We start from the raw sequence: 22,483 nt of genomic DNA, 5'->3' as shown, positions 1-22,483 counted from the left end.
TGCCACGTTATGTCGTAACTGTGTGGCGCCCTCTATAAAAATTGGTATTTAATGTTCACGATATATTATCACGCAATGATTTTCAGGAGTCAATTCCGCCAACATAGCTGACCCAAAAAGTGATAACTTAACAGAGTGCATTACACTGAGAAACTGTAATTCTTTATTTTAATCGACGTTAAAGGAGAAACAGAGCTACAAGAGTTTTAGTTATCCAAACACTTCCTCAAGCTGGAATAGTATTGCTGGACCGTTTTAGTTTTTAGTGAAGTTTTGGCACAACCGCAAATGCTCAGGATGATTTATTGTCAATACTTCACGAATAAAAATAACTACAAAACGAGAAATAAGTGCAAAAGAACTATTGCAGCTGGAAGTATGTCGCACAAAGACTGCGTCTTTAGTCTTTAAAGACCTCTCTTATAATGCTATTTAAAATGTTTCTCGACTTCGTGAGGAAGGGGTGACACGAAATGTTTTGTGCTAATGGAAAGGGACCACGACTTTTGAAAGGTTGGGAAACTTTGGTCCAGTCGCAACCGAAAGCCCCAAAAAACAGCTCAATTTTGTTCTTTAAGTGTCCAGGTGTTCTACAAAGAAGCGGTGTTCGCGGCATCAGTTGTCATAGTACTAGGGTTCGTGGTTCGATTCCCGGCCTTGGCCTGACTAGCGGCGCTGTGCTTGGCAGCCGCTCCACGACAGAAACATTCTCTCAGCGGATCCCACCAAACCCGTCGGAGCTCGGGCGAGCGAACGCACGTCGTTAGAAAGATGACCAAACCCTTTGAAGATAATATTTACGCGTTGACATTGGGCGCAACACTTTTATAAAACAAGTAACTTATGTGCACTATGCACGGATCTGTAATGTAGCTTGATAATGAATTACAAAGACAAAAATATGGAGCATCGACATCATCTTGATTAAGACGTTTCGATACGAGCTTTGTCATCTTGATGTCGATCTCTACTAGACCTTTTTGGCTTTGCAATTCATTATCAAGGTAAATCACTTATGATCTTCAAACAATAAATATATAAACAACATAATTTCCTAATGATTGGCGTTCGAAAAAGATTACACATTTTAACCAGTGGAAGGATAGCTGCTACCTTTGGCCTTCCATGGTCCAAAAAAGCTTTGCATGATTTCTTTCTCAAAATTGGGCCGAGGCCCAATAAAATTTACAAAATACCCCTTTAGGGGGAACTAACCCTACGTTAAAAACCACAGTGGTAGTTTTATTACATAACCAAACTTTTGGTTGTGTGTGTGCAACCACATGACACGAGGTTGTAAAATGACAAATAATTTTGTTACGGGTAAACCTCAAACGCAAATGTGAAACCCCGATTTTTACTTTTACGAGAGTTCCATCGCACATCTTTGCAAAATACGAGCTTTTTATATTGCACTAAAGTATACCTGGATAGTGTTCAGGATTGCGAAGATCCAACTTGTGATGTCACGATAGATGACGTCATTCGACAGCAGCATGACGTAGCCCATCACCCAGGGCACTCCCATAACGAAACACATCATAACGGCCACTTTGAGCATTTGGGTGTTGGTGCGATTCATATTTTTGGTTTGAGCCTAAAAAGTTTAACAAGGTGTTTCTATTATTTACGAGGAAAGTGCAATATTTCAGTAATAAGTTTACCAAATAGTCCATTTGACGTGTGAGGATAAAACATCTCTCTATATAGTTCTAAGTTTACTGTTACTTTTGTTTAGGCGAGAACAGACTTCAATCAAAAATTTAAGTGATAAATTAGTTTTTGGGTTTTTTGTCATATATATAGTGTTGCCCTTTCAGTTTAAAATGTCAAACAGCAAAAAACAAATTGAATAGTGAGTTGAAACAATATTGAGCTTGTCCTAACACAACGTAACTCAGCCGCTTGTTTCTAGGTATTTTTAACACAATAAAATTATATTCAAAATCGGTAACATTTATGTTTTCTGATATAACCCCTGCTGTAAAAAAATCTAAGCGACGATCAAAATCGGTAAATTCCTTTTTAAAGAACATCCGAAACGTTTATTTGCAAGGCAAAGAAGTTATTTATTGTTCTTTTTCCCCTGCTATGAAACCGCAAAAACGACACGGAAACGTACACTCCTTCGCCCTAGGTATACCTTCTTGGCAATCTCCCGAAATACGAGTACAAATACGACGAAGTTGGCGAGAAGAAGAACTCCAACAGGGGCTAGGAATCCAAGTTTAAGGGTGAGTTTGGTCAGCCAGCACATATTGTCCGCTCTGTAGTGCGATGTGGCGAGCGGATCTGAGACTAAAAGTGCATTTAAAAACAATTATAATGCATTTTCGTATACCCAACGAGTGATCCAATTGTTTGGCACCTTTTAAATCTTGGACTTTCGTGGCCCATTTACGTTGCACAAAAATTCTGTGGCCCAATAGAATTTTTATGAAAGAAAAAACTTGAAAATAGGTTTAGAACAAAACACAGCAGAACATATTTCAAAACAGATTATTTATTCAACCGTGCATTAGTGAGATACTTGCCACTGAACAATAAATTTACACTCCTTTTTAATTCCCTCCCGAAGCCATTATTCCTGTAAAATTAAATATAATGACACAAATGAAACTAAATCTAGCTTTTTAAAATAAGCCTGTGGCCCACCTCAAATGTTCTTATGGCCCACCAGTGAGTCCTGGCCCACTGCTTGAGAACTGCTGCACTAGTGCTATCTGGTTGAAGACAACAAGTTTGTGGGGTAGTGTGTGTTAAGATTAATAGTGAGTTTGCTAAAGCGCATTTTTATGTACCGGTAGGTGCTTTGTGGCCTATTTAATTGTATAAGCATTATATTATAGCGGTTAAAGGTCACTACCTTGACGCGGTACGAGCTCATATTGTGAGTTATACTTGTAAATGTTTGGCGATGATGTTCAACTTACACTGATGATGTTTTAATTCTATTTGAATAAGATACGAATTCACTTGTGTAAGCCTTTGTGGTATTAATAAATTCCTGTAGGCCTACACTGAAAAAACGTCAGTATACGATCGGACCCATTAGGCTTCAGTTTGTTATCAGTGATCAGTTCTAAGGAGTTATCACCGATTCTCGGCCGATAAAAGGGTTGTATTGGTGCCGATCTGATAACAAATCATTATAGTTGGCCATGTTTTTTTATCAATTTTTTCCATGACTTTACTTTAAGACGTAGATTTGGAAGTGTTTTAATTTCATATGTGTGACAAAATAATAACAATTTAAATAATTTTTGTGGTTGTAAATGTAATGGATTACATGACGAAATTGTTTAAGTTTTGGTAAACTACAAATAAACCCCAAAATGGAACGAACGTCATTCACAGGAACGTTATTCGTATGAGGGTGAGGATTCTAATGAAACATAATATTTCGAAAATACTTTCAGTTCTAGTTTTTTTAGCAATGTGCTGTTACGAAAAATAGACCTGCTCATTGTGCAAGGAAAGATACACAGACACACAACTGTGTTAAACTACTGTGATCTATCCATTGTGAAGCTGCTTGTTGACCGATTATTACGGCTTACGTTGATAGGTATCTGTATATTTCATTGAATGATATGGTACTTTATATCCCCCTACTAATAGAATGTAGCAAGCATTGGCGTATGGTTGTTTCTAGACTCGCTCTTTTCTGAGCCTGTGTAGCTCAGTTGATGGTGCGACGGTCCCGGTATGACTGAGGTTGTAAGTTCGAACCTCACTGCATGCTAGTTCTACTACCAGAATGAAGCAAGCATTGGCGTATGGTTGTTTCTAGACTCGCTCTTTTCTCAGCCTGTGTAGCTCAGTTGATGGTGCGACGGTCCCAGTATGGCCGGAGGTCGTGAGTTCGAACCTTACTGCGAGCTAGTTGCTTGTCTAGCTTGCCTTGTTTGCATTATCCATCGACAAATTTGTTAAGTCTGCGATGGATTTCGATGTACTGCTAGTTGTGCTTTGTCTTACCTACATCCCCGCAAAGCTCATGCTGCGGCAGCTTATCCAAGTAACCCACGGTCACCGCCAGAGAAATGGAAACGACTATTAGTGGTGCAAGGAAAGAAAACGCGGCAGCGCGACGCAGAAACCCCGAAGCATCCTCACGAAACACCTGAAGCACGTTGCACATTGGTTAAAACCGTATACATACACATATGATCATTGTACCTTGGATTGCCTACTTTCACCTCACGAAAAATCTAAAGCACATTGCACATTGGTTTAAACCGTATACTGTAGCCTATACGTACACATATGATCATTTTATCTTGCTTTGCCTACTTTCAAAGTATTATTGGCCAGAATCCACAGATCAGTTCTGTCCTTACTGGACTAGGACAATAGTTCGAATATAATAGTTGTATTAACAGGGCCAATACAATTAGGTTAAACGTTATTATGTTTAATTTGCTTATGTATAACTAGAAAACAGAGTAAAATTTTAAAACGTTGTTGAACTTTCAAACTGTCCAATTGTCCTTGGAGGATTGCCTCATTCTTTCTATGTCACAACAAAAATACAGTGCTGTCAATAGATTTTTGACTTACCTTAATGATGTTCATGTACAAGTCGTAGCTGTAGACTGCCATCCAGCACCACGTTACAAGCATAAAGTAATGAAGAAGTGCGGCGACGAACGTACAAGCCCACCATACATCCGTACGACCAACTCCAACCACGAATATCAAGTAGCTTATCATGAGATTGGCGCAAATCAGAATGATGATCCTTGCTGGACGACGTCGTCTCACTTCGCTGAAATGAAACAACTTTTCTTTATATTTTCTTTTAAAAAATTACAGTCCCATATGACATTACCACTAGGGAAGTATCGAACTGGTTATCATGCATTTCAGGTGATTTAAAAGCATACACTTTCTTCTCAACTCAAATTGGGGACTTAAAGTCAAAAAAGCCAATACGATGAAAACAATCCAAATCAAATGAGCTATGTAATGTCGGTAAAATTTTGTTCGGCGTCTCTTATATGAATTTAAAAATTTACCACGTGTTTTACATGAATTTTATTTGTTGTCAGTACCTGGTGTAATATTCAGAGCAATGCGCGCAAAAGTTGTCAAACTGCTTCCCACTTTATTAAAACAAATAAAAAAGATTGCACGAGCAGTCTACAGGAATTTAAGTTGTGTGGCTGTTTTACCCATTTAAATTATTCGGCTACTTTACCCTTAGCAATGAGAATAAACTAACTAGAGATATGCTGGCTCTTATAATTTCAAAAATAACTAAAAAAAGGCATCTAACCATGCTACATGTAGCATATAAAACATGACAAGCAATTTAAACAAGAAATTTATACACGACTGAGAGGTTAACGTTTTATCTTACCGACTAACACAATGCACAATAATTGTGGCGAGACATCCAGCAATTGAAAGTGAACAGCCCACAGTGGACACGATGCTGAGTGCCATATTGGCGGGAACGTGCGTGTTGTCCTATAAATGATATATAAGGGTGTATCTTTATGGTGTCTAAAACCATTTGCAACAGGTTTCTTCTTGTCGACCACTGTTTTGCTGACGTGTATACAATCAATAAAACTCAAAGTTTAAAAATCTCGAGTTAGTTTTATTGTTTATCCTATATAAATGAAGCACGCATATTGGTCTAGCAATCAAACGTTGTTTCCAACATATCAAAATGCTCCATGTAGGCTACTACACTTAACGGTTGAGTTATTTGATTTATTGATAAAGGTCATTTCGTTTAGTCGACCCAAATCTAAGAAAATGACATGCAACAGATAATTTAATTTTAATTTAGAGACATTTACCACACTGCTTTTTGACATATTATTTGTTTAAAAATTACGCAAAAAAATGACAACTATTTTCAATTCAAAGTTTTAGCCGTTCATATTTGATTTTCATCTATTCAGCTGACCATATACAAAATAGACGTGCATTACTTTTAACTGTTGAACTAGTTGGCATTGCAGAGGATTTTACTCAGTAAACACAGAAACTGCAGCCGAACGAAACGTTTTTCTAAATTGGTCGAAGCAGCTTTTCATTTTAATACACTATTGGCGTATACGCAAAACTTACAACGATCAGAGCGAAACTGGTGAGATGGTTGCAAAGGCACTCGACCGGGTCTTTGCGAAGATCCAAGCAACATCCTGATGTTGACCACTCGCTCTTGTCAGTGTCCCAGAAAACGCACTTCAGTTTGGTTTCCAACACCTGAACAAACAGTAACATTACTTAAGCTAACCGAAATGACGGCTCTCAGTTATTTCCTGCTAAAACGAAGAAGTTACATTACGATACATTGCGTTACATTTCCTTACTTAGCGTGGCTTTGTGTTATTTTGCATTACATTACGCTACATTGCGTTACATATTGCGATACATTTCCTTACTTTGCGTGGCTTTGCGTTATTTTGCATTACATTACGCTACATTAGGTTACTTTGCGATAGTATTGATAAGTTTAACTGAGACAGTTGGGAAACGAAATGTCGCGACACAGCGGAAACATACAAATAAGACATACAGAGCACAGAGCTTTATTTCAGCTTGTAGCGACACTACACCGACCCGGATTTATCGAAGCAATATGTTTGCCTTTTTCTTATTTTTCTCGTGCCTTTTTATCGCCGGTTCTAGTGTTTTCTTTTTGGATTCGGCGCACCTGGAATAAAGACTTACCATCGCCTTAAGCTAACCAAAATCGTTACTGCTATCAATAATTGCTGTAAACAAACGCAGTAGAAAACACTATAGGTATGCATAATCGTTTTAGTGATACTTTGCGCAACTGTCTTACCAACTATTAGGTTTTAGTCCTAATTAGGTCTTAAGCTTAACTGTGTTTTATTCCGACATTCATGTTGTTTCTTTTTTTGGTATTTTTGCTGAAGTCCGATACATTGCATTACAGTTATATTGGTACTTTCTGAAGTGCTTTGAAACGATACGATTCGCAACTGTCTTACCATCAAGGATCCGTTGGCGGGAGGGGATTTGCCATATTTGTTAACTTGTCCCAGATGCTTGATGCGAACAGGAGACGTAAGATTGTTTATCGCCTTTCCGTTGCCCACTTCAGCAGCAATAACCTGTCCAAGGCAAGTTTGAATTCAGTATTGGTTAGGCCAGTAGCTCCCAACTTTTTATAGCCTATAGCAGTGGTTCCCAACGCATGGGTCGCGACCCAAAGTGGGGTCGCCTGATTATTTTTGAGGGTCGCTTGTTTTTCAGGCATATTATATCTTTTCACAAAACTGGAAATCATAATCACAAACTATGAAAACTAAACAGCGAAACCGGTTGGAAGTTAAAGCTGACATGCGTGACTCTATATGCTCAAGCAAAATAACGCCTCAATTTTAAAAACTCACAGAGAGAAAGCGAGCACAACTATCCCATTAGTAAATTAATAAACATATTATTTTCGGAAAAAGTAACTGCTTTTGTAGTATAGTATGTTTGCAAGGCAATCTTGTATTTGCTTGGGTCGCAAGATAATACCAAATTAATTTTTTTTTTCAAAATGGGTCGCCTTAAAAACGTGTTGGGAACCACTGGCTTATAGCACCCCTCAAAAATCATGAATAGATTGCGGCACCAGTGCAAGATTTATCCATAAATATTTCACTAGAATGTCACAATAAACGGAACTTGAACAACTCACATTAACTCTACAAACCATAAGTTACAAATTGGATTTATATCTCGTCACGGTTGAGCATTGGAAAGGGTACCCTGGTTGAGAACCTTTGCGTTAGCACCCTGGTTGAGAACCTTTGCCGTTGTGCAATAGTTAAAAATATTCATAAATGTTGACTGAAACGCAACGTTTTAAAGTTTTATGAACAAAAAGTAAAAATGAAAAAAATTGGTAAAATAGAATTGCCCTAGTCTGAAACATAGATTTTAGATTCTCGGTAAACCTATAACCATTGAAACCCTTAACCTGTAAATTAATGAAGTGTTGCAAGAAATTCGTCCCGTAAACAATAAATTCAATACACGACTTTTTTGTCTTTTTTATACATGTCAGGCACAAAAACTTACAGACGAAACATTTTCTTTCGAATAAAACATGGCCGAGTCGTTGTAAAAGATGAACGCGACTCTGCCCGTGTCGTCTGTCGCGTTTGTCGACCGGCGACTTCGCGACACGCGTCGTCTTATCGTGATGGAAGAGGGGAAGGATATGTGAACAGGAGAAGCGGCGTCGGATTCTCTAGGTTCGGGCGAAAATCCCAAGTGGTTGTCTTCGCTTACGTTTACTTCAGCGCACTGCACAACAAATTATGACGCATTTAAACATGGCAAATATACCAATTAAGCTAGCATTAGTAGGAATATCAAAGCTCATTTCGAAGTGCATTATGTTGGAAATCAATAGAGTTATTTGAAATGTTCGAAATGTTATCGTCATCTATATGGGCTTTAATAGTCTTACTACGTCTAAATAGAGCCTCCAACCATTATTCTCCTAAGCAAGCATTCTTAACTACCTTCATCGCAGTTTTTTGAAAACTTGTACGATTCAAAATCAAATGGCCTTCGAGGACTGATGTACAAGGCAAAAAAGTAGATAACCTATATTCAGCGTTTTTTAATTTTTTACATTGACGAATACAAAAGATTAGAAGTGAAACTTCTAAAAATCCTAAAACAACACAAATAAAGTCGCTACACGGTGTTCTTAGTTCTTATCACTCTTTGGTTTTATTTTACCCCTTAAACAAATTTATTTTGTTTTTTTTCTAAACCATGTATGAAATAACCAACATGCTGTAAACACGACATACAAATTTTAAGAAGCAGCACATTATCACAACTACTGATGTTCTATATTTGACATTTAATTCCAATACCAGATATTTTGGACAAAAATATCGCGATTCGACACCAAACGACATCATTACTATGGTCAAACAAGAAAAATATGGGCAATTAAAATTTTCAAAGGTCCAAATGTGCTTTGGTGTTAATAATATTTAGGCCAAACGTACTATTTTTTGATAAATGTCGCTTCCAAGGTAGAATCACTACATTGAATCGAAAGGCTTGCCTTAAATTTCTATCCTAATTTGGTATCGGCTATCGGCCCCGATCCGATATTATCGTACGACCCTAATCATAATCATTAAAATACTGTTGTTAAAATATCCATCTATTTACTGCACCTTTACTTTAAAAATAGGACTCTAAAACTTGAAAGATGTTTTTCCTGTGTAGTAATTACTAGACTACGGAACGCTAACTATTTTTTTCGTTACAAGAATGTTACCAGCATTTTCGTTACAAGAAAACCCGCGGCACCCCGATTGGATACCACTGCTCTTTAGAGCCTATATTAAAGATATATACAAATAGGGGGATAGTTTTCCCCTATGCAATGATAAGCACAACCCTACATCCATCCATTTACCGCACCCTCACTGATATCGGACAAACCTAATCAAACCTAATATTATTGAACAACCCTAATCGCAATCATAAATACACTGTTGTTTAAAATATCCATCTATTTACTGCACCTTTACTTCGAAAATCGGACTGTAAAACTTGAAAGATGATCTTCCATGGTCGAGGATCACACGAAGGGCCATGGCTGAAATAGCAGCCACCACCAACTTTTGCTGGCTTCTTGTTCGCTTCGTTGATGTGCGTTGCCATAAAGTGTTCGCTGTCTGAGCTCCTCCCCAATTCCTCATGATACGACGGGTGACGTTCAACATGGAACCCATGCTGCCAGTTGTAACCTAATAACAGGCTATTGAATGCTTTTTTTGTTTTTACAAAACCCTGTTTTCTAAACTTTCGGGATTTTTACATAATAGTTGTCATAAATCCTACATGGTATAGCTACCTTGGTACAGGTTAAAGTAAACGCAAAAATAGGAAATTACCGATAGTGTGTGTAAAAAAAGTATTGCAGATGTAAATAAAGTGGAGTTGACCTTTAACCTAATAAACAGCCTATTGTATGCTTTTTGTTTTTACCGGTTGAAGTGTGGAAAATATATTTCAATGACGCATTGGTTATAATCAATATTTTCAGACTCTTCTTAAGCTTGTGAGATGTATTTGTCGTTTTATCATGTAAATTTCTACCTTGCAGGCGAAAGTATTCGCAAATATAGGAAATCACATATAGTGTAAAAATATAATTTTAATAATAAAAATTAAAAAGTTGACCATACGTTGCGTTCTCGTTGCAGAAGTGGTGTTGTCGAAAATTGCAAATGTGTGTTTGAATGTTTTGTTAACTGTTTTTTTTTTACCGTAGCCGGTCTACCTTCCAAAGATGCCCTTGTATTTCAGCTGTCATGTCAGTTTAACAACGTTTTTTGGGGGGGAAATGGCAAGAAATTAAGGTTTGAAAAGTAAATGAATCACCTGGATCTGTCCTGAATTAACCTTGCCGGTCATTTTGGCCATAAAATCGACTGCAAGTTGCGTAAAGTTTTTGTTAGAAGCTTTCCTGGTTGATATTTTTTCCATCAGCTGCGACGCGTCCTTCAGTCGTCCCGTGCTGTTTACTGACCTTAATATCTTGAAAGCAAGTTTAACAATCAGATCGACGTCTTGGTAAGTTACTGTATTCTTTGCTAAAAGGTTGTGGAAACAAAGATGTCGAGCAAAACACAATTTATTTAATAGTGTTGAATGTTATGGTCGTACGATTTTCTGTTGTTGGTTTTTTGCAAATTACACAAAGGTCTTATATGCATTTTTTGTATAGGCATTTCTTAACGTTTTAAAATGAAACTTAGTTTAAACTTATAATATAATAATAATAATTGGTTCGAAACGTTTAACGGAGTTGCCTGGCTATAGAGGCTACGTCGAGGTTTAAAAAAACTAGGTCTACTTATATTTTCGAACAAAATAAATGAATATCGTAATGTTTATTAGGCTTTGTATTATAGGATAACTATATAGGTCATAGGAAGTTCCACATAAAGCAGAGCTCGCAGAAATTAACCTCCAACTATGTTATTTTCCTCAGATTATTAAGGGTTCTTATGGCACTCGTATGGTAGCGAGAATATACGAAAGGATGAGAAAGACTCGCGGTCTCCGCCACTACTGGGGCGTGCGCGGACAGCACACCAAGACCACTGGGCGCCGTGGTCGCACTGTCGGTGTGTCCAAGAAAAAGTAGACACTTCTATTTCCATTAACCTTATTTCGTACCCTTCAATTGTTAATCAGACGCCATTCGTTCTAAATAGTAAATCTTGACTTACCTTCCAAAGTTGCGCTTTGCATCCCTCGAAATCCAAAAAACATTGGGATGCCAGAATGTCGTTTCCATTCCTGCCAGGGGGTGAGACTGACGAACGATTTTGCACCTTTTTTATCCCGCTTGCAAAAGTGGTTGTGTTGATCAGCATGATACCTTATTGCAAAAGACAAACATCCTATGCAATTACTAATCATAATAGAGTATAGATTCTCCTAACAAATTAAATTATCTCTAAATGTAAATATTGTTATTTACCCTAAAATTAACCAATTTACCTTAACATTACTAAATAAAGATTTAGGCTATAACATAACGACCAAATCATGGGTTTTAATTGCTATTACAACCCTTCTTTTCACAAAAAAAACCAAGTATGTCAAACATTTCAAAACCATTTTACAAGCAATAAACATTAAAAGTATAAAAAAATGTATTAAAGTTACTTTGACCAATCGGCTTGGTCGCGCTAAAAAAACACTTAAATTGTAACATCCAAACGGAATTTTTAAAAGATAGTTATATAGTTGAACGACAGACATACCGATTTCTGGACCACCCTTACTTAGGTTAATAACAATTAACCAGAACAAGGCAGTTAAATAAAACGCGTATGATTTTAGTATTGTTCTAATGATTTAAATCAGTGTTTTTTAACCTTTTTCACTTGGGAGCGCACTTAGAGGCGTATGAAAACGTGGCGGCGCACCTTACGAGCGAAGCGAGCGCGAAATATTTGAGGTGTACCGATATTTCTCTTAAATTGCCTGCATTTTTTATTATATGGGTTTTATAGTTGCATATCTTGAAAGGGACTTCCAGCCCTATTTTGTCCATTAAAGTCTTAATCCAATTAATTTTGGACTTATTTCGACATGTTTTTTTCCTTTCGTTCGCGGCGCACCTAGCAATCTCGACCGAAACTGGACGTGGTGAAATGTTAAACTGTTTTGCGTGCTGCGGTGGTTATATTCAGTAAAATAGTGATACGAAGCCTCAAATACATGTAATTTTGTTAGCAGGCAAACTCTATAAACATAATTTAATGAATAAAGTTGTCAATTATTTAGTTTTAACTTTGCTATCTAACAATGTCGTGACTAAGGTAATTTCTTTGTAGTTTCTTCCAATACGTAATAATTCAGGCGTAAAGTGAAACCTTGCGATTACAAAGTTCAAATTCTTATCTGCGAACTAATCTTAACAAACACAGCTTTTAATAAAAAGTTGTACCTATTTTTAAAAGCATCACTAAAATGTCCGCGCCAATTGGTTATCAGCGGTCGGCTCCAACTCCAACTTGTACGAAATTATCCAAAATCAACGGCAAATTAGTTTTTATCTAGTTGCCTTACAATAAGAAAACCTCAGCTGTACCTGAACAGCTGTTGGCTTTTCTCTGGAAACCTGGCTTGCACGAACACTTAAATGATCCCAAAGTGTTATCGCATTTTTCGTTTTCAGTGCAGTTGTTGCTTTCTTGATCGAGACACTCGTTCACATCTAAAACGCAAGCCCTCACATATTTCAATGAACACAAAATGAAATTATGCATGTCCTAACTGAAATCACCAACACATAAATTATCCTATTTAGCTAATGGTTTAGCCCAATTAGTCACAAGGTTTTTTTTCATATTCCTCCCTTTTAAAACTAAACACTGTCAATTCCTTCCCAGCAATAACACGTGTAATCCACATTTTTTGTTTATATATTTTTATATAGTCGACTCTCCTACTCATCTGTCCGTATCAGGTTATGTTAAACCAATGTTTATCAATAAAGATAAGATTGTGGCAGTTTGATTTTGTTAAATACCCAACTGCAGGGCTTCACGTGGTTAGATTTATTGAGATTCGTGCTGAGCAAGATGTTCTCAAAACTTGAGAAAAAAGCTGACAGAATACGAAAAACTTAAAGTTTATAACTGGTATTCTCTTCTTTGTGTTTTGTTTTCTTTTGGGCTCACAAAAAGATCGATAAAAAATTGGATCGCTTTAACTCGGTTTTGCTGTGTTTAGGTTGCCGCGAAAAAAACATTGAGAAACGCTGTGTCAAACTGGTGATTTATCATACAAGCGGCCCATAATAATATAATTGTCGTAGAAAGAGTGTTTTACATGTAGAAATGTACGTTTTACCACGCGAAAAACGTTATTTAACAAAAAAACATTGTTCGGTGCTTTTTACTTTCTACCCTTGCATTAAACACCTGGAACTGCTATAAAATATATTTAAACTTGTACATTATAAAGTGTAAACCTGTCGTCGTTATAGGTTGCACTTGTCATATGTTTACCTGTACAATTTTTTCCGTTTCCGACAAAGCCAGTGTTGCAAAAACAACGACCGGTAAGGCATGTAGCGTTCGGTGAGCAATCTTCAGTTTTTCCTGCTCGAAAAAAAAATAAGTGAGTTCCGGAACCAAATAAACAGACCAATCAGCCCACACCAGTAATTCAAATTTACCAGATTTAATTTTCTAGCTGTGGTACGGCAGTGGTAAAATAATGTCAGAACGGCATCCCGGAAAATAAAATGTTGTTATATGCCTCCCTTTAATTATTTCATTGCAAATTGTTTTGTCGCAATCTCCCGGAATGTAAGAGTAAGATTTTAGTTGCATAGTTTCGCACGAGATTAAGTGGTAACATCAGGTTTCTTAATATTGATTGTCCTGTGACGTACCTTTGTGATCTCATCTCTAAAGCTTTTCACGCATTCCGGTAAGGAAAGGATTATAACTTTATCTTGGGTTATCCAGGTGAAGCAAACTTATGTTTGATTGCGATCCCGAAATATTTTTAGAGACTCGCGATCGACTGGTTCAGTAAAAAGAGAACACTTATTAAACATTTTGAGCGTTAATAGCATTCCAAGCCAGCGATTGAGGTTAATTTGTTAGTTAGGCTTGCCCAGACAACAACTAGTCATTTCAATGTTTCGCTTGTGTGCGACAGACTTGGACAACTAGTTAATTCTAGTTTTCTAATTCAATGAATTAGAGCAAAATGTGGCTAATTCTAATTCTAATCTAATTCGGATTTTACCAAAAATGCTACTTTGTCCAACGGCATTTTTAGTCTCTTAGTCAAAACAAAGAATTTGAATTCAAACTCTTTGGTTGGAACAGAATTTTCACAGTCTAAAAAGCATATGCTATGCTAAAAGGCTTAAAAATTAGCACATACACAATCATTCACATTCTTATTAAAATACTTCCCGATTTGAACGTAATTGATTGTGAATAATCAGATGTAATTCTAGTTTAAATTCTAGTTCAAATTTATTTTGTTACGAATTCGGTAATTCTAATTCTAGTCTAATTTCAGAAAACTCAAAATGATCTAATTCTAATTCTAATCTAATTTGGAAAAACTGATATGCTCTAATTTTAATTCTAATCTAATTTTAAAAAGCTAAAATAAATCTAGTTGTCCAAGTCTGGTGTGCGACAGCTACTGTAATTACGTAACACATATTCAACGCGATCGACGGGCTACGCCGGGGCTATACTATAGTCAACATTAATAAACAGCAAATTCAAATTACATTTACAAAGGATATTCACCGTAAGTAAAGTTAAACCGAAGACTGACGCTGTCCCACCAGCATTCTCCTAGTGGTTTGCTGACATTCAACCTCAGCCGACATTGCGTGTGCAAAATCACCTCAACGTTGATTCTTTGGTCTGTTAGCTCGCTTGTGGTAACGTTAGGCTTTTCACAGAAGCATTTGGGATACGTAACTTCAACTATCTTGAAGTTCCAATAGTGGCTGCTTCCGATGTTGAGGTTCATGGATCCCAAAGAAGGCGAGTATGTAATCTTTGAGGCTGCAACAACATATATATTTCTCAATTTGTCATCTGTAAAGCAGGAATCATCAAACTACGGCCTGCAGAGTTAATTTTACCGGCCCGCGGCATATTTTCTTAATGTCGATAAAGTATAGTTTAAATGTTGTAGGATGCCATTCTAAACTAATATGTTAAATTGAATGGCAATTAACTGCATCGTACTCCACTTTTTGTTGCATATAGTTTTAATTTTTTCTTCGTTAAGCGATAATAACCAAGTTTAAAGTTAGACACAAGATTTACATGTGAAAAAAGTTTCATGACCCCTACCATAAAGTATTACCCAATGGCGGACTAAAAATCGAAAAGAAATCAGAAGATTTTGATCAAGCAAATTATTTTTGGAGTTGTGCAAAATATATTTAACTTTTCTAAAAGGTATTTGTTTGGGAAACTGGCATATTACCAATAAAGTATAGCTTATATGTTTTCCAGCGTCAAATCGAATATTTGCTTGTAAACCAGTAACGCAATACGCTTGTAACAATTTTTTTAGTTTTGACCATAGTTACGCGACGTTACTTTATCAGATTGGATAATAATTTTGCCAAAAATAAAATATCGTATCGGAATAAAATATCGTATCGGAATAAAATGCGATAAATCGGAAATCCCGGTTATCGTTTTCGTTAAATTTCGCCCCTCATTGCAGACTTGGACAACTAGATAATTCTAGTTTTCTAATTCATTAAATTAGAGCAAAATGTGACTAATTCTAATTCTAATCTAATTTATGGATTGCCTGTGTGCTCCAATTCTAGTTCTAATCTAATTCGGATTTTTCCAAAACTGCTACTTTGTCCAACGTCATTTTTAGTCACTCAGTTGAAACACAGAATTTCAATTAAAGCTCTTTGTTTGGAACGAGTTGTATATAATTTTTACAGTCTAAAAAGCATAAAAAGGCTTCAAAATTAGCACACACATATTTACCATTCACATTCTCATAAGAATAAATTGCAATTAAATTAAATTGGTTGTATGTGATTCTAGTTCAAATTCTAGTTGAAATTTGTTTTTTTAGGAATTCGTTAATTCTAATTCTAATCTAATTTGAAAAAACTAAAATGCTCTAATTTTAACTCTAACCTAATTTTAAAAAGCTAAAATAAATCTAGTTGTCCAAGTCTGCCTCATTGAGTTACCGTTATTTTAGTCGGATAGAATTGTGATGAAATTATACCTCTTCTAACACAAATGAAGAGCGCCAATCCGTTGCTTTTTGGAGTCAACGTTGTGTTGTGGGAGGATTTGTTGTACACCAAACAACTCAGTTCACTGTCTCTTCCAACGTAGTACAGTCCACTCTTCTCTGTACATATTTTAAGCATGGCTTGTTTAAAATAAAGTTAACCCTTAACGCCATGCCATTAAAACGAGCTCTTCTTAACCGATGCGTTAAAATATGTCAAAATATGAAACATGTTTTTCATCATTTTTTCTTTCGGTTTCGGCTAAGCTTATTCATTTCACAGTTATTTAACAATAAAGCAACTGTTCGAACTATGAAATGCAAACTTGCAAGTACTTTAAACGAAATACTGGTTTCACCAAAACAGTTTGAGCTGGCCCGCTGTTCCGCTAGGTTTTAGAGGTTTACAGGTGCGCCAACGCTAAAAACGTTACGAAACACTGCCCTAATAGGTCGTCCTATTAATTGTTGATCCATTCCCTGTTTTTCAGAGTCTTTTGTACAAAGTCATATTTGCGATGACAGATCCTTCGATTAAGAATAGACAAAAGGTAATGTAAAGTGTATAGGCCTAGATGTCAAACTTGTGTTATTGAACACATTACTATCAATCGAACAATTATTTAAGTAATTCCCATTTATACAAGCGAATATTATTTTCAGTTTTTGCTTGGCCCAAGCCATGATCTTTAAGAAATATGGCTTTAGTTTGGCGTTCGTTTTGGTAAAATCTGTACTATTACCAAATCAAAGACGTTTGAATTGAATCGCCTGCTGTTAATGACTAGCGGCGCGTAGATGAATAAAGCTAGAGGCTATTGTCTCTAGTATAGGGTTTCCATACTTATTGTCTTTTCAAGGATTTTTGTCTTTTCTTCACACGGTCGGGGTTTCCCTTATGGTTAGTCATTTTAGTAACCCGCCCATTCCGCAGTGTAGCGTGGTATGATTGGCCGATTTAATTTAAATATATACTGCAATATCCAAATTTCAAAAGGCTAAGTTTGCCATGGGCAAACAGGTCACCCCAATTTTAATGTCGCTGCTTGGCAGTTGTGTTGTACCACAGCGTATAATATCATATTAGGTATTACTATAGACCTGAATGCACGGAAACAATGTTCGCAATTACCTTCGGAATACAGTTACCGTTTTGGGACTTGACCCCGAATGAAAAGGGCCAACTAACGACTTATTGTTTTTAAATTACTTGCCTTGGTATTGAAGTTTTTTGTAAAATACTTAATTTAAGTATAACGGTTGGAGTCAGACGTAGTACGAATATGGAAGCCCATGCATAAGTAGGTAGTTTAAAACGTTTAAATTACTGGCTACTTCTGTACAGGCTCTAATATTCCTACCACGTTCAACTTGTGTCACTTTGCAATGACTTGTTCACAACATGATATACATACAACACACCTGCCACGGTTGCCAGGTGAGTATAATTGTAAACAGCGCCTTTGCAAGTTGGTATGCCGTAGCGTGGCTCGGACACCATCGCTTGAACCAGTTTCATCTCCGCATCACTTTGGATGGTGAGAAGGTCTCCGTTAAAAGACAAGCTGCAGGTAGCTCGTGCATCTCTGCAGCTTTGGGCGTCGAGGTCACCGATGAAATACGCCTTGTCGCCGATTTGATAGACGTTTCCTGTTAGGTGAAAAAGCGCTGCTGCTGTGACTATACAGTGACTGTCTTGCAAATAAGGAAATATCTTTTACTGTTGGGAACCATTATTTCATGCTTAAGACAACCATTAGGCTACCAGTAAATGAAGGAACTCTGTTTTTTTTCATGACGGCAAAATTCGGATATAAAATGTTTTAGTATCAATCATTTAATGTACCACTTTTTTGTAAAGCAATAAAAAAAAAGTCGTATGTGTGGCACCTTTCATAAAAAACAAAACAAATTAATACATAAAAAGCTTCGCGGAATACGAATATATTATTATCACTTTTGACATTTTTAACTAGGCATTTTTAAGCAACATATCTCACAAAAATCAATGAAAGTCCAAATGATATATATAAAGTCAGAAAGAACAATGGAAAAGAACAACATTTACTGTCGAAGGTATTGTGGGCAAAAAACAAGTACTGCGGTCTGCGGGCCTTATATTGCAAAGCTCTGTGTTACTAAATGGTCCTTTACTGTTAACATCAAATTCGTTCGCTTGTTCATCAAGAACCGAAGCCAAATTTACGTTATAATCAAGTTAAAACCACTGTAAAAAACGTCCTTACCTCGATTAGCCGACACTGTAAAACAAAACAGAATTCCAACAAGAAGCAAATTTAACATTCTAAGCTGTTTCTATTATCGCAACCTAAGAAGCCTGAAAAGCATCGTCAACCTGGTATGTAATTTAAATATAAGTTTCAGCACTTTCGCTTCTCTGTATTTACTGTTTACTAACCACTACAGTCGAGGTATATGTTTGGGAGAATTATTAGCAGCATGTGATGCATGTCACTGGTGTCCAATTGACCATCATTTCCACCAACATCGTTTATTTCGGCAATTAAATTCCAATCAATCAAACTGAAATAAATAAAATCGTCGACAAAAGATCTTTAAGCTTTATCCTATGGCCGTCATACCTAAGCAGTATTGTATTTGCACCCCTGTAAAATTCGCATTTTGAGAAAATTGTATAAAATTAAAAGTAAACTGGCACCAGTATATCACAAAAACTGTTCTCTCTTGCCGTACAGCTTACCATGTGTCGCAAATAAAACAGTGTGAAAGATTACAAATCACCAGAAAGACTCTCTATTATTCAAGCTATAAGTTCTTCAGCCGGATTAAGGATATAAACCAGTAGACCGAAATTCGCTGATAAAGCATTAAAAGAGCATAGAATTGTCCTTTTCGCATGCACTTTCGATACACGAAAAACCGTCGCAGACTACTCACTTCCCTGTTCAACAAAGCGTTTTGATTAACAGGGGGAAGTACGCCAAAACGCTTTCACCTTTCCTGTTTAGTGTGTGTGAATCACTGTTTAGCTCTGGCGCTGACTACTTTTTTTCAGATGCGTTATCTCAAACTATTTGTCGACCACGAGCACCGAGCCTTTTTTAATTGGTGTTCTGAAAATGACAATGATAGGCTCATTTTTCGCTTGTTTTGTTGTTTACTAAATATGTCGCGAAAAGAAAAAGCGAAAATGTAAACTGGGCTCTTCTTCCCAACAGTAGAAAAAGCTGCTAATAAAACCCGAAAACATGATTAAAAATCTAACCTTTACAGTATTCTATACCCCCAATAGATCTTGTTCATTGATTTCTATAAGTAGGAACACTATTGAAAAACAAAAGACACTATAAGTTGAAACAGAATATGTCCAACGACTGTTTATCGAATAAAAATATACCTATTACTAAAGAAGTCTTTTTTTCGACAGATTTAACAGTCAAGTGTTAATTAAATCTAACCCTACACATAACGGCGTATTTCAAATATTTCTAGCTCGTTTTGAAATGTCAATATGATTCCGAATACTGAAAGAAAATGTTTCAGTGCATGTCAGGTTGGTTACAAAAAGGCATAACTTCAGACTTGCTGACGAAGGCTGGGTGTCTATAGCCTGGAAGGCCTCTGTTTTTAAACGACTTAGTTAAGCCGATTGCCGGGCGATAGGTGTTGGCAGTAAACTTGGTAACTGGCCTTACTTGATTCCAGCTCCACGTTATATGAAAACCAATCAAACGCAGCCCTTAGCTAACTTGACTTGCAAAACGTGTGTTGCAAGCTTTTCGCTACTGAAATTCACCTAAAAAAACAGCACCACGCTGATTAGCTTTTCCTGTCGAAGCCTGAACTGCTACGATGGCATTTACTGCACAGCTAACTTGCTTGACTGACATGAGGTTTCGCAGAAAGCGTTCAACCCAGCTTTCAGTCCTTTCGACAAAACAGTGGACTGAATTTATGCGTCAGTAAACGACCCTGCGTACATTGGGTACACTAATAGTGGTCTTTTTATATACAAAACTTACACAGGCTTCCCGTAAAAGCCTAGTCATCAATCGCGTCGATAATGTTATCTTGTATACCCAGAGCACGAAATTTTCTGCTGTCTACTTGCATACAATGCTTTACACAGGACAAACCATGTTGTATCTTAATGATGTGGTTTTGGCGTACTCATTTATTTGCACTTGATAGATACAGTTTGCTGTTGAAAAATGTAGTTATTTGATAAGTTGTATAGAAATGAATTCATGCTACAACCCGTAACCTTAACTAACCTTGATTCATTAAAAAGGTCTTTAAGAAATAAAATGATAACATTATTTAAACCACGAAATCGTCACATGACTTCTATTTAGAAAAATTACCCACAGGTAATTAAGGACCACAATTAAGCAACTACAAAGACTAGCCCCCGTGGGCACTACTTATTTTGTTAGACACGTATGCACGATCGCAAGATAAAAAATAATCTACTTTATTTAAAACTGCATATAAAGCACAGAAACGAAGCATAAAATTTGAAGAAGACACAACAAACAAACCTTACAGAAACATAGTAGATTTTTGGATTAAAATTATATAAATCAACGGGTTGGGAATAATAAACTACAGGACTTTAAGATTTTTTCTATTAATCACCCATAGGTAAGCGTTATTTTTTCTCTTTGCAAGTTTTGTATTTTGATGTGTTTTTCGCTTAATATTTCACCAAAACATAGTCCTGATCCGCTAAAGTCTATTCAAGTTTGGAGAAACATCTGCCACTCTTGGTAAGAACCAACTTGGGTTGAATTAACCATAAAATTAAGCACGTGCTTAGGGTACCAAGGAAAGGGCCGCCACTAGGGATGCTCAAAGTAGAATATCGAATCCAACCCCATCTGGATTCGAATCCAATTCTGTCGTTTATTTCGGGTAATTGGAACCGATATAATTTAATGTTTTACCGCCGATTGTTTGCTCCTAATTGTACCAACGCGTGCGGTAAGTTGGCATGTCGCTGCGGCGACCAATTTATAGTGCTTGCTTTAATGTAACCTGGTAGTGCAGTGTCAGCGTTTTTTCGGGCGACCAATTACTTCGCGTCTGGCGATAACGTTCGTCTAATAATTAAGTGTCAATCAAGCGTTATTGGGCGAGCGACTAACGTGTAATGTCAGGAGCAGAGTTCGCAATTTCCCTAAATGCGTTAAGTTGCAAAAGTAACACGTGCTGGCCATCGAGAAAATGCGCTATAGGGTTACTTAAGGTCAACTTTAGGCCAATATTCAGCGAGGTTATGCAGTTATGCACAGCCTAAATTGTCAAGTATTTGTTATGTCAATAGTAACTTTGTATTCTTTGCAGTACATTATTTGACTGCATAACAGATCAATTAGTCAAAAAAGAAGCACTAAGACCCAACAATGCTTTTAAAAACTGTACCGAATTGCTAAAGAGTTCTGTGTGCAGCGTTGCATTGTACTCACTATTGGCAAAAATATAAGTTTTGGCAACAACCTGAACAGTGGACATGTATTACAGTTTACACAACTGCTTTAAATGACAGTTGTTAAGAATGTAAAACATTTTTTATTATAATGTACACATGTTAGCAAATTGTTTGGGCGATTTATTGCTGTGATTGTGGGCCCTCTAGGGTAGAAAAAGATTAATCCATTCCCCAAACAAAATCGAGGTTAAATAATTTAATAAAAATATACTAGGATTCGCTATTTTGGATTCGTAATTCTAGATTCGAAACCTATTATTCTAGAATACCTTGGTATTCTACTTTGAACATCCCTAGCCGCCACAGATATTTTCTTTGTCGAATTTTTAATGGTGCCTCAGTGTTTAATGAAATAATTCGAGTTGGTCAGACGACTCAGACCTCAAGTGGCCCGGTTCAAATAAATTTGTAGTTATTTTTTTTTCTCAAGCATCATGTTAATGACACATATAGGGCAATAGGGGGTCTTAAGTGCTCAGGGCCTCCAAAGGGGCCTGATTTGGTCCTGACCAACACGTCAATGAAAAACAAAACTTTCTTCGTATAATAGCTATATCTTGATATTCTTCTGCCTTATTGCCACTTTTACTTTTATTTTTTCTTCATTTTCATCTTCACCAGGGTGTAATTTCATCCCATATCACCAAGGTTCAAGGTAGTGAGTCTCTCCCTTGATGAAATCCCTCCAATCCTAACTAATCTTCCACC

General features: G+C 36.7%; 1 protein-coding gene across 1 annotated transcript; it reads right to left on the bottom strand.

Moving 5' to 3' along the window:
- Positions 1-487: 487 nt before the first annotated feature.
- On the bottom strand, positions 488-10,434 carry LOC146170263 (adhesion G-protein coupled receptor G2-like). Its single transcript, XM_083388027.1, has 11 exons — positions 10,402-10,434; positions 9,546-9,764; positions 8,062-8,289; positions 6,981-7,103; positions 6,088-6,225; positions 5,366-5,475; positions 4,564-4,771; positions 3,982-4,126; positions 2,144-2,298; positions 1,427-1,597; positions 488-782 (listed from the first exon to the last, which is right to left on the bottom strand). Exons 1-11 carry the CDS (start codon positions 10,432-10,434, stop codon positions 591-593), a joined length of 1,722 nt encoding a protein of 573 aa, XP_083244153.1. The 3' UTR covers positions 488-590.
- Between the last annotated feature and the right edge of the window lie 12,049 nt (positions 10,435-22,483).

Source organism: Ascidiella aspersa, chromosome 1 (genome assembly GCF_963924565.1).
Source record: "Ascidiella aspersa chromosome 1, kaAscAspe10.2, whole genome shotgun sequence".
In the NCBI taxonomy this organism is placed as follows: domain Eukaryota; kingdom Metazoa; phylum Chordata; class Ascidiacea; order Phlebobranchia; family Ascidiidae; genus Ascidiella; species Ascidiella aspersa.
This window is presented reverse-complemented; position numbering and strand designations above follow the sequence as displayed.